The following is a 12,921-nucleotide window of genomic DNA, read 5'->3' on the forward strand; positions in this document are numbered from 1 at the left end:
CTGTCTCGCTACAGGAACTCCTCCTGTCTCGCTACAGGAACTCCTCCTGTCTCGCTACAGGAACTCCTCCTGTCTCGCTACAGGAACTCCTCCTGTCTCGCTACAGGAACTCCTCCTGTCTCGCTACAGGAACTCCTCCTGTCTCGCTACAGGAACTCCTCCTGTCTCGCTACAGGAACTCCTCCTGTCTCGCTACAGGAACTCCTCCTGTCTCGCTACAGGAACTCCTCCTGTCTCGCTACAGGAACTCCTCCTGTCTCGCTACAGGAACTCCTCCTGTCTCGCTACAGGAACTCCTCCTGTCTCGCTACAGGAACTCCTCCTGTCTCGCTACAGGAACTCCTCCTGTCTCGCTACAGGAACTCCTCCTGTCTCGCTACAGGAACTCCTCCTGTCTCGCTACAGGAACTCCTCCTGTCTCGCTACAGGAACTCCTCCTGTCTCGCTACAGGAACTCCTCCTGTCTCGCTACAGGAACTCCTCCTGTCTCGCTACAGGAACTCCTCCTGTCTCGCTACAGGAACTCCTCCTGTCTCGCTACAGGAACTCCTCCTGTCTCGCTACAGGAACTCCTCCTGTCTCGCTACAGGAACTCCTCCTGTCTCGCTACAGGAACTCCTCCTGTCTCGCTACAGGAACTCCTCCTGTCTCGCTACAGGAACTCCTCCTGTCTCGCTACAGGAACTCCTCCTGTCTCGCTACAGGAACTCCTCCTGTCTCGCTACAGGAACTCCTCCTGTCTCGCTACAGGAACTCCTCCTGTCTCGCTACAGGAACTCCTCCTGTCTCGCTACAGGAACTCCTCCTGTCTCGCTACAGGAACTCCTCCTGTCTCGCTACAGGAACTCCTCCTGTCTCGCTACAGGAACTCCTCCTGTCTCGCTACAGGAACTCCTCCTGTCTCGCTACAGGAACTCCTCCTGTCTCGCTACAGGAACTCCTCCTGTCTCGCTACAGGAACTCCTCCTGTCTCGCTACAGGAACTCCTCCTGTCTCGCTACAGGAACTCCTCCTGTCTCGCTACAGGAACTCCTCCTGTCTCGCTACAGGAACTCCTCCTGTCTCGCTACAGGAACTCCTCCTGTCTCGCTACAGGAACTCCTCCTGTCTCGCTACAGGAACTCCTCCTGTCTCGCTACAGGAACTCCTCCTGTCTCGCTACAGGAACTCCTCCTGTCTCGCTACAGGAACTCCTCCTGTCTCGCTACAGGAACTCCTCCTGTCTCGCTACAGGAACTCCTCCTGTCTCGCTACAGGAACTCCTCCTGTCTCGCTACAGGAACTCCTCCTGTCTCGCTACAGGAACTCCTCCTGTCTCGCTACAGGAACTCCTCCTGTCTCGCTACAGGAACTCCTCCTGTCTCGCTACAGGAACTCCTCCTGTCTCGCTACAGGAACTCCTCCTGTCTCGCTACAGGAACTCCTCCTGTCTCGCTACAGGAACTCCTCCTGTCTCGCTACAGGAACTCCTCCTGTCTCGCTACAGGAACTCCTCCTGTCTCGCTACAGGAACTCCTCCTGTCTCGCTACAGGAACTCCTCCTGTCTCGCTACAGGAACTCCTCCTGTCTCGCTACAGGAACTCCTCCTGTCTCGCTACAGGAACTCCTCCTGTCTCGCTACAGGAACTCCTCCTGTCTCGCTACAGGAACTCCTCCTGTCTCGCTACAGGAACTCCTCCTGTCTCGCTACAGGAACTCCTCCTGTCTCGCTACAGGAACTCCTCCTGTCTCGCTACAGGAACTCCTCCTGTCTCGCTACAGGAACTCCTCCTGTCTCGCTACAGGAACTCCTCCTGTCTCGCTACAGGAACTCCTCCTGTCTCGCTACAGGAACTCCTCCTGTCTCGCTACAGGAACTCCTCCTGTCTCGCTACAGGAACTCCTCCTGTCTCGCTACAGGAACTCCTCCTGTCTCGCTACAGGAACTCCTCCTGTCTCGCTACAGGAACTCCTCCTGTCTCGCTACAGGAACTCCTCCTGTCTCGCTACAGGAACTCCTCCTGTCTCGCTACAGGAACTCCTCCTGTCTCGCTACAGGAACTCCTCCTGTCTCGCTACAGGAACTCCTCCTGTCTCGCTACAGGAACTCCTCCTGTCTCGCTACAGGAACTCCTCCTGTCTCGCTACAGGAACTCCTCCTGTCTCGCTACAGGAACTCCTCCTGTCTCGCTACAGGAACTCCTCCTGTCTCGCTACAGGAACCCCTCCTGTCTCGCTACAGGAACCCCTCCTGTCTCGCTACAGGAACCCCTCCTGTCTCGCTACAGGAACCCCTCCTGTCTCGCTACAGGAACCCCTCCTGTCTCGCTACAGGAACCCCTCCTAACAGGTTTAGCATTTTCCCCACTCTATCCAAACTTAAAAATAAAAAATAAAACTTTTTTTAAATGCAGCAAGCATGAGCCACACTGTTTCTAGTTGATGTAGCTGGGAGTCTGACTTTGTTCACTGATTATAATTTTACACAGCAAGGCAATCCATGTTGCTACATGTGTCAGTACAGGAGGGAGTGCAACAGGTCTGCTGCACTTGATGACAATTTTTCAGAAGCTGATCAACATGGATTTGTTTTATTTTTACAGTAAGGAGGAGGACATGGTCTCGGAAGAAGAAAAAACTGAAGACATTTTGGTAAGTACTGCAGAATGTTTCCTCTTGCCTGACATTGTTTCCATGTTTCCTGAACAGGACATGGTTAAATGCTTGGTTTAACCCAGGGGTAGGCAACCTGCGGCTCTCTAGCTGTTGAAATACATTTCCCATGAGGCATTGCAACATTACAAAACTGACCGTTACAGCTATGACTTGTGGAGGCATGATGGAACTTGTAGTCCTGCAACAGCTGGAGAGCCGCAGGTTCCCTACCCCTGGTTTAACCTCTTCACAACCGCCTACCCACAATATACTGGGGACGGGCAGCTGCTGTAGGCAAAGTGACGTATTGTACGTCACTTCCTACTTCCGCTGGCACCCGATGTGATTGTGCACAACTGGAGCCTGTCGGTAAGTCCTGGTGAATGATTCACAGCCAGGACCTGCTGATCGGCTGTGTCCAGTCGCAGCCCAGAGCTCTGTTGGTAAACAGAGTTCTGTACAGAGGGAGCAATCTGCAAGTTTCACAGGGATAAGAAACTTAGATTTTTATAGTAAAAGCGGCACACTTTAAACAAATAACATAGTTACACTTTTAACACTTGGCATGCCCTAGATGTTAACCCCTTCCTGGCCAGTGCCATTAGTACAGGAACAGTGTATAGTATTAATGTCCCTGGTGATGTCAGTGGCAGCGTGAGACTGCCCACTGCAGTTCCATTCAATGTCTGATCACCGCCTTTGTATTAAACAATTCCAGCATATATACTAGTTTGTATATATTTTTTCACGCAAACAAATCAAAATACACTTGTTGGGATTCTTTTTATCAGACGTATAGTAGAATACACTTTATTATAAAACATATCGAATAAAAAATGTAATTTCATAAATTTTGGCCAAAGTATGATTTTTATTTTTTTTTTCCAAGAAAAAAACTCAGTGACCCAATACCACCAAAAGAGTTTTATTTGTGTGAAAAAAAGATATAAATTTCGTTTTGACTTCAGAGTTGCATGATCGTGCAATTGCCAGTTAAAGTATTGCAGTGTGGTACAGCAAAAGGGGATAAAACTTTGCAGAGCTGGTGGTTAAATAAAACCTTTTCATCTGTAAATTTTTGGTAATGAGGGGCAAAAGGTAAAGATTGGTGCTGTGATGCTTGATGTAATGTTCCATCTGTATTTTAATATCTTGTTTTCTGTTTAGTTTGAAGGCACCCCAACCAAGGTCAGGAAAGTTGAAGCAGAGAACGGCTTGGACCTGGAAATCATGTGTGATTGAGTTGAACGTTTCTCGGCATTCCTTCCAGCAGATAACATGCACTGTACACGGGCTCTTATCTGCTCTCTGAAGGCAGGTTTCCCCGCTGTTTATTCTGCAAACTCATGGACTTGTTGCCTGGCAGCTACATGTTATAGAAGCACTTGATGCTGGAACAGCAGAGCTGTACCTGGCCAATTATTTACTGGAACATTATACTATTGTGCTGGATTCACTGGTCTAAGGCAGTATGTTTCCTGGAGTTCATGAAAATGGAATTTATGTTTTGTTTTTTGCTTGGACTTTTATTCTGTTTAATCATTTTGGGTTATGGTTATAAATAGTATTTACTGTTGTATATAACTGGCTGCCAGATTTCAGCTCGAGTCTTCTGCTTCCCTTGGGCAGCTGCTGCTGTTGGCCTTGAAATTTTATATAAATGCAAAACCTATATTTGAGAAAGGTTACCTGAAAAGGTAAACACAAACTTGGGCCGAATTACCTTCACAAGCCAACAAACCTTCTCCTTCCTCTGGCGGACCTCACTGAGACAGGCATACATATGGGGGCATATTAACCAAATTTGTAAGGCATGGAGTTCTGGCTGATGTACTCCTCGTATGATCTGTAGGCCTTAGACCCCAGTTCTATGGTTGTAACGCCACCCCTCTCCTTCAGGCTGTTCACAAGTGGACTTGCAGCTGTGTACTTTGTGACTGGTCTGTAGGAGAGACCCTGGGGCTATGGCCTCTCTAATCCCCGGAGACCTGCCTGACTTCCAGCTCCTGCTGTACTTTGACTGCTCTGGCATATAAAAGTAATGATTTGCAGAGTATTGAAATGTGCCAAGAATGTTTGCATGTGGGAAACCTGTGAAGGTGATCGTGCCTGCAGGTGGGCTTTAGACAGATCATTTTTGAATGTGCTGCAAAACTTATCTGGAGATCCTGCCAGTAATTGCACTTCTGTTGCTGCCAACAAGTCTCTGCCTTGCAATTAGCGGCAATATTGTCAGCCTCCCATTCTGTCATATGTGGACCTGATATGAGCCTAGTAGCCAATTTAAAGGCTCAAGGATCACTGAATTGAGACCATGGCCCAGTATTTGCTTGCAGCAGGATCTCCTGATAAGAAACTTTGTAAGATTCACAAATTATTTGTTTAAAACTGCATACAGCAAGGCATGAGACAAGGCATAAATGTTTGGATCTGCATGCTGTATAAACCTGTTTACCATTGAACTTTTTAGGAAATGTAAGTTTTTTGGTCATAAACCTGGTCTTTTCAAAACTCCTGTCCTTTAACCCCTTGGTACTGGTGCCTCCTGCCCTTTTAAGGGTTTCAGAAGCCGGGGGTGGGGTTTTAGGGTCATGTGACTGCTGTAATTTGCCGTCACATGATCGGAAAAGGTCCCGATAGAGAAGATCGGGACCTTTCCGTGAGTGCCGGACATGTGTGCTGGGAGTGCGCAGGGTGTGCTCTCACCACATATACTTTTCTTAATTGCATGCAAATATGCGGCTGCTTGGCGTCAAGGATCAGACGCCGGGAGGCTGCGCATTTGCGTGCGGCCGGCGCCAAGAGGTTAAGGTGATAGGAAATTATCCAAAAAGAGAAGACACTGTTCCAGGTGGTGCAACAGGATCAGTCCAACACATGCAGAGGTGCTCGCCTTCAGTCGGAAGGAAATTGGCTGCACACTCCACTAAAATGTGTGGATTTAGGGAAGCATAACTTAAGTCCAGATTACAACATATGAGCACACTGACAATGTTGCAGCATGGAAAAGGTTAATGCAAAAAAAGCAATATGGAGCATTAACCTTTTCCATGCTGTAACATGGTCGGTGTGCTCATATGTTGTAATGTGGACTTAAGTTATGCTTCAATAAATCCACACTTAAGTGCAGTGTAGCAGCAAATTTCCTTGATTAGGAAGTCTGGATTCAGACAGCAGTCGTGAACTGAAGGGGCTGTAACCACACTAACACTCATGCAGTCTAAAGTTACCTGTAGCTGAAAAGGTGGTAGTCAGACTGCCACATGATTGTCCCGTAGAACGATTGTGGCATAAGCATCCACATGAAACCTGATCAACTCCCCCTGTGACTGCACTGCAGGCACCAGATAAGTCTGTAGTTGCTATTAAACACGACCTATTCCTGGTTATCTGGGCAATCCATATTGGCTGTACTTTAAAGTTTGTGTTGTGTGTTGATCCCGGCTGTGACTGCTTCTCCAGCTTCTGGCAGGGGAGCAAGCACTGTGGACATCACACATGCAGGAGACAAACCAGCTATTAGACACCCGGTACATTTAGTTTGGTCATTTGTTGCTCAACCTGCTGGTTATAAAAAAAAAAAAAATAAAATTCCCATTCCACATAGTGTGTATTGGGGAATTTTTGTTCAACCTAGTTGAACAAATAAAAAATGTACACGGTACCTTAATGGCTGTTTTTTTTTTTTTTTTGTTTTTTTCCTCCTCTCCCCCTGCTGAGCTTTTGTGTTCTGTTGGTGGGGAGATTTTTCTGCCACTGATCAGTGTTGTTGGCTATAGCCGGTGGCACTGATCAATCTGGAAAAACTTGACAGGGTGGTTGTGCAGATGTTCATCAGTGAATCAACTTCTGCACAACTAACCTGCCCATATATGAATCAAAATTTCAAATCCGCGTATGGCTGACTATAGTCTAAGAGCTGGTGGGTGGTGAAGTGCTGCAAATTAGAAGCTTCATCTGTTTTATTTGCAGCTGTAGTCCTAGGAGCTCACACACAGGATGGCTCCAGGGAGGCCATGCAAGGCAATGGAGTCACCCTAAAAGCAGATATCAGGGCACTAGTTCATTTAAAAGGTAACAAAGCTGATGGAGCTGAAGGGGAGGATTGTAGCTGCTCTGTACAAAACAATTGCAAAGAGCAGGTAAGTATCTTTAAAAAAAAAAAAAAAGGGGGGGGGGGAAGAAACTTTACAAGTTGCCCATTGCTATGGACAGGCATTAAAATTGTAGACACAAAATTGCCATATGCATCAGCTACATCAGTCTGTTCAGATGGTAAAGTTCGTGTACATTGGTGGAAGTGTGCAGAAGGGCATAATTTCTACATCCCAATGTCCATCCTATGCTCAGCTGTGTTTTCTACTTGGCTGCTCTATTTACCCATAGAGACTGATGTAGTCTGGTCTTCGTGCAGCAAAAGATGTCTAAGATGAAATGCAGTGCTTTATCTTGTGAACCCGGGGGGTAAACGAGAGCTTGTTCAGGCATCTCATCTATGCAGGTGGTGCTACTGCGGATCTGCACGAAAATCTGTGCAGCCGAACCACCTGCACAGAGAAATGCGGACCCGTGGGTGGGCGCCATTATAATGGCACACCGCCCAAACGGGAAAATGCAACCGCACTGGAAGCTGAGGTTCCTGTGTGGGCTGTGTTTTCCAGAGAAGTGCAGGGACTTTTCCCTGCCTGGCACGGGAGTCCATTCAAATGAATGGGCTCTCGTGCCTGTGAAAAAACATGGCCCGCACAGCCACATAGATGTCAGCCATGTAAATATTTGGTTAGTTGATGGGCATGCTTGTTATCACTAGGCAAGTTTGGGAAGTACAACCCTGTCAAAGGGTTCTGCATGTAAAGGTAAACAAGTTAAAGTACAGCAGTGTAAAGTTAGCATTAAGCAGAGGAGTTCATCGTAGATGATGTGTTCAGCTGTTGGGACAACAAACCCTGTGTAAGCCCCATACAGACTTTGAGATTTGAGCTCCCCCGCCATCCCCATCACACAGCACTTTGCCAATCACAAGGTACTATCTGTGTCACGTGTTCACTACCTTGGAGGCCCAGTGGGGGTGAAGGAAAGGCACACTGCTAGGGAGAGGGAAAGCAAACATTTTATTAAGGCTTTCTTGTACCTGTGCTCTTACGCCGATCACCCCAAGCTGCTATGAATATCTCCCAGATATCTGATATTGTACTCTATACAGCAGTAATATTAGCGCTGACATCTATATTGGCGTTCTATATAGAGCAACATTTTACTTAGCTCTACTTACAAAAGTTTACTTTCTTCGTTTGTCTACATGGCTCCAGGGACTTGTCCAGCCTTAGCTGAAACGTTACACCCTGTTAAATCTGCACAATTGGTGCCTCAACAAGAAAATAACCATGTGCAGGTCACGTAATGAGGACTTAACATACAAATACTCTGCATGGTTACTTTTAATGTGATTCTGTAGCCAAACCTCATTGTACATAGTTGGCAGCATTGTATATATATTTTCTCACGGTAAGCTGGCAATGCATATAGCTAGACAGAATTTTTAAAATCTTGTAATCCTCAATGTATAAACATTGTAAATGTTCATTTTTTTTTTTTTTTTTTTTGTACATGGCAGTTGTATACTTCATGTTTACCAATTCACCTGTCACAAATTTTGATAAATAAAACAATTGCTGTCTTTTTTTTGTTCTTACAAAGGTGTACATTTATTTTGTACATATGCTAATGCACTGTTAAAGGAAACCTGCACTGAAATGTTATTGGCTGGCTTTGACCAACTTTTCTTAGTGTTACTAAACCCAGGACCCTGCATTCACTCCATCTGGTCTCCCACAGTACACACAACATGGAAATGCAATTATTTTAGTAAACATAAACCGCTAAATACCTTTTTTCTCATCAGCAGTTAGAGCAGTCTTGTGACTTCAGCTGAGCACTGGTTAAAGCTTGTAGCAGGAGTTTTCTAGGATGCTGTGGAAGTCCTGACCCTCTGTCTGGACAGCGCTGATTGGCCCTGTGCTGATCACATGCACTCTCCCAAGAAAAGAAAAAACAAGCAATACACCAAACTGTGCATGTGACTATGGATTCAGTCTGTATCAGGTGCCCATTTCAAGATGGGTAGGGAAGAAAGAATCACACAGCTTTTACCTAATGCAGAGGATTAACCCCCTAGGTTCCTGTGTACAGTCAGGTCCATAAATATTGGGACATGGACACAATTCTAACATTTTTGGCTCTATATACCAACTGCTCATGATCCTAAGCATACCACCTCATCAGTGAAGCATGGTGGTGGTAGTGTCATGGCGTGGGCATGTATGGCTGCCAATGGAACTGGTTCTCTTGTATTTATTGATGATGTGACTGCTGACAAAAGCAGCAGGATGAATTCTGAAGTGTTTCGGGCAATATTATCTGCTCATATTCTGCCAAATGCTTCACAACTCATTGGACGCCGCTTCACAGTGCAGATGGACAAAGACCCAAAGCAGACTGCAAAAGCAACCAAAGAGTTTAAGGGAAAAAAGTGGAATGTTATGCAATGGCCAAGTCAATCACCTGACCTGAATCCGATTGAGCATGCATTTCACTTGCTGAAGACAAAACTGAAGGGAAAATGCCCCAAGAACAAGCAGGAACTGAAGACAGTTGCAGTAGAGGCCTGGCAGAGCATCACCAGGGATGAAACCCAGCATCTGGTGATGTCTATGCGTTCCACACTTCAGGCTGTAATTGACTGCAAAGGATTTGCAACCAAGTATTAAAAAGTGAAAGTGGGAGTCACATATGCAAACTGTTGTAATTCCTACACCGTTCACCTGATTTGGATGTAAATACCCTCAAATTAAAACTGACAGTCTGCAGTTAAAGCACATCTTGTTCGTTTCATTTCAAATCCATTGTGGTGGTGTATAGAGCCAAAAATGTTAGAATTGTGTCAATGTCCCAATATTTATGGACCTGACTGTATATGCAGTAAAGCATGCTTGTTATACAGACTGGTTTTACTGTTGTGGCTTTAGTAACACTAACTAAATCCCAAGGGAAGCATGGATACCAAGCAAATACCATTTTCTAAGTAAAACAAGTGTGTGTGTCATACATACTGAGCCAGATGTGCTCAGCCTGTGGACCCTTCTAATGCAAACAAGGGAAGTGCTTGCCTGGCGTTGGCAGCCCATTTATGATCTGGGCTTGCCAACCCACCATCAGAGTGCATGGAGCCACCTCTAGCGCTGACCCCTGTCCCAGGCGAAGTGATACAAACCACTTCATCTGGGTCCTGTCTAGCAGCTTGGAGAACAACGGCAGCAGAAGCTAAGGGGGAAAAAAGGGTCCCTGTCTTAAACATATGCTGTGCTTTTGCAATGGGAATATTATTGCCTATAAAAGAGTTAATTATGGGGCTGCTTTCATGCTGATCCACAGGTGCAGTGCGCCCTGTGGCTTTCCTGTGGGTTAGTTGTGGTTTGCCATAGAATTCTATTGTATCTTGTGGGTGTGGTGCATTTTCTGAAAGTGCACCACACCCAGGTAAACTGCAGTGCATCAGTGTGAAAACAGCCTTAGGACAGCAAGGGTCATTTACATTTGTGCTGGGGGGGGTCTGTAAAAGCACATAGGTGAGATTTTTTTTTTTCCAAATCGCCCCCAACCAGTGAGGGAGTTGCAGTAGTGATGCCGCCTCCCAGCCACATACTGTTTTACACTTGGACAGGGGGGCTGCAGGGGCAACATACAATTGATCCTCTCAATTTTTCCTCCTGCATTTACTGAAAGCGGTCTTCTCTCCCTCCTGCTGGCATTCAGTGGCTGTAGGAGGAAAATGTTTATTATGCTATTAAAAAAAAAAAAAAAAAAAAAAAATCTAAAGCCTTGAATTTCTTTGTGGCCCATGATTGGTTACCAAATGCCTTTATGTGGTCCTTGTTTGCTTTAACAAACCTTTTAATTACATACGGCAAAAAAAGGTAGCATAAATATCGAGTCCAGAACAATCTCAGAATACAATAGTAGTGATGTCTTTCACTTTTTTTTTTGTAAGCTATAAAGCCAGGTTCAGGACAAGTATGGGTTAGACAACATTTCCCTATCTGCAGCCCCTCAGGAGATCAGGGCACTTCTTAACTGGCACAAATAAATGAACATAGAGGGTGCAATTGATCAACTTAAAGCCACATGGCCAAGTACTTGTCTTATTAAAATCTGAATCCATCCACGGTGAGGACACAACTCCATGCTGTTCTGTCAGCCAAGAACACAGCCATCTGCTGCCGGAGATTCTGCCAGATCACTCTATAGGGAAGCACAGTGGGGAGGCCATGTGATGGTGTTCTAGGTGAGGAAATGGGTGTCGCTATGTATTGCAGGGGCTATACTGCCTTTGTCAAGCCTCCTGTAATTTGTGGCCACATGTTTGCCTGCCTGGAGTGTATGATGTAACAAGGCCTCCCCACTGTGTTTGGCTATTGGGTGTGACCTGGCAAATTGTGCTTTCTTATAGTGGTGATTCCCAGCAGCATATAGCATATTCCTCTTGGCTGACTGCAATGGAGTGGTGTCCTTACAATGGATGGATTTTCTGCTTCTATGAGTTTTGTGAAGGTAGCCATTCACCAAGTTTCTTACTACACTTAGTCTGTGCTCTCTATTCATGTGTTTGTTGCCTTGGGATCAGTGATCCTAGAGGCACTAAATCCTGGTGTGTGTGTGTGTGTGTGTGTGTGTATATGTATGTATATATATAATGTATATAGGGGGGGGGGGGGGGGAGAGAGAGAGAGAGAGTACTGAATTCATGGGCCACATTTTTTTTGGTCAAGTATTGTTGCAAGAGACAGCCGGGAATCTAGGTTTTTTTTTTTTTGGTAGACCATCAATCAGAACCTACATGTCTTAGAACTATATGCCATTTTTTTTGTTTTGACTATCATGGGAGACTTTTAACTTTTGTCAGTTTTTTTCTGGCCATCTGTGTCCCATTGGGGAGATTTACTTTCACTTTCTGTTGCCATAGCCAAAACAGGAAGTGAGAGGAAATCTGCAAGTTAAGGCAATCCATTGGAGCCACCACTGCTAGTGTACCTATTGGAAGATTCCCCTCTTACTTTTCTTGGGATAACCAAACATTTTGGATTTTCTTTCACTTTGATAAAGGTAAACAGGACAAATAGAGGTTGAATCTCCCAAAGGGGGCTACAGACAGCAATAAAACCTGAGTGGTGTTTTAATCCATCTCCACTCTATTCAAAACTGAAATGTTTGCTCTTTAGTTACTCTTTATGTCAAAGGGCACTTCATATTTATGACAACTTATGCTATGCTGCCACCTTCCAGTGAATGGCCACTGGCAAAAAAAATAAATAATGCATGAATTCTCCTCCTACCTGCATTAAAGTGTTACTAAACCCAGGACCCTGCCTTCACTATATCTAGTCCCCAACAGTACATACAACATGGAAGTGCAATTATTTTAGTAAATATAAACTGCTAAATACCTTTTCTCATCAGCAGTATACATAGCCTGGCTGAAAAATAAAATAAATAAAAGTCCATCCAGTTCAACCAAAAAAATAAAAAATTGTTATAACCCTATACCCACAGTTGTTCCAGAGGAAGAGAAAAAAAAACCAAACAAACCAGCAAAGCATGATGAAAATTGCTCCTGCCAGGGAAAAATATAAAACAAATCATTCCTGATCTTCTGAGAGGTAAGTGGATATTCCCTGGATCAACTTTACCTATAGATAGTAACTAGTTATATTCTGTGTATCCAAAAAAGAATCCGGGCCTTTTTTTTTATTTATTATATAAAGCAATCCACTGAGCTGGCCAGAACCAACTCTTGAGGGAGTCTATTTCACATTTTCACAGCTCTTACTGAAGAAACCATTCCGTGTTTGGAGATTGCATTTCTTTTCCTCCAGACGTAAAGAGCGCCCTCTTGTCCTCTGTGATGTCCTCAGGGTGAATAACTCTACACCGAGTTCACTGAACTACTGATGTATTATACATGTTGATCATATCCCCCCTTAATCTCCTCTTCTCAACAGAGAATAAATTCAGTTCCTCTAATCTTTCCTCATAGCTGAGCTCCTCCATGCCTCTCATCAGTTTGGTTGCCCTTCTCTGTACTTTCTCCAGTTCCCCAATGTTCTTCTTGTGAATTGGTGCCCAAAACTGAACTGCATATTCCAGATGAGGTCTTACTAATGATTTGTACCGGGGTAATATGATATCTCTCTCTGGAGTCTATACCTCTTTTAATACAGGAGAGGATTTTG

At 45.1% G+C, this 12,921-nt stretch overlaps 1 protein-coding gene across 2 annotated transcripts in view; it reads left to right on the forward strand.

Annotated features, from left to right (window-relative positions):
• SLBP (stem-loop histone mRNA binding protein) overlaps positions 1-8,331 on the forward strand; it is a 29,976-nt gene extending 21,645 nt beyond the window's left edge. For both annotated transcript variants that reach the window (XM_089692273.1, XM_089692274.1), the window contains exons 7-8: positions 2,584-2,632; positions 3,803-8,331. In XM_089692273.1, the coding sequence (XP_089548399.1) occupies positions 2,584-2,632; positions 3,803-3,877 (124 nt within the window). In that variant the 3' untranslated portion in view covers positions 3,878-8,331. The remainder of the gene's footprint in view (positions 1-2,583; positions 2,633-3,802) is intronic.
• Positions 8,332-12,921: the final 4,590 nt, after the last annotated feature.

Source organism: Staurois parvus, unplaced genomic scaffold, assembly GCF_062004578.1.
Source record: "Staurois parvus isolate SC_StPar_1 unplaced genomic scaffold, SC_StPar_1.0 ptg000581l, whole genome shotgun sequence".
NCBI lineage: Eukaryota > Metazoa > Chordata > Amphibia > Anura > Ranidae > Staurois > Staurois parvus.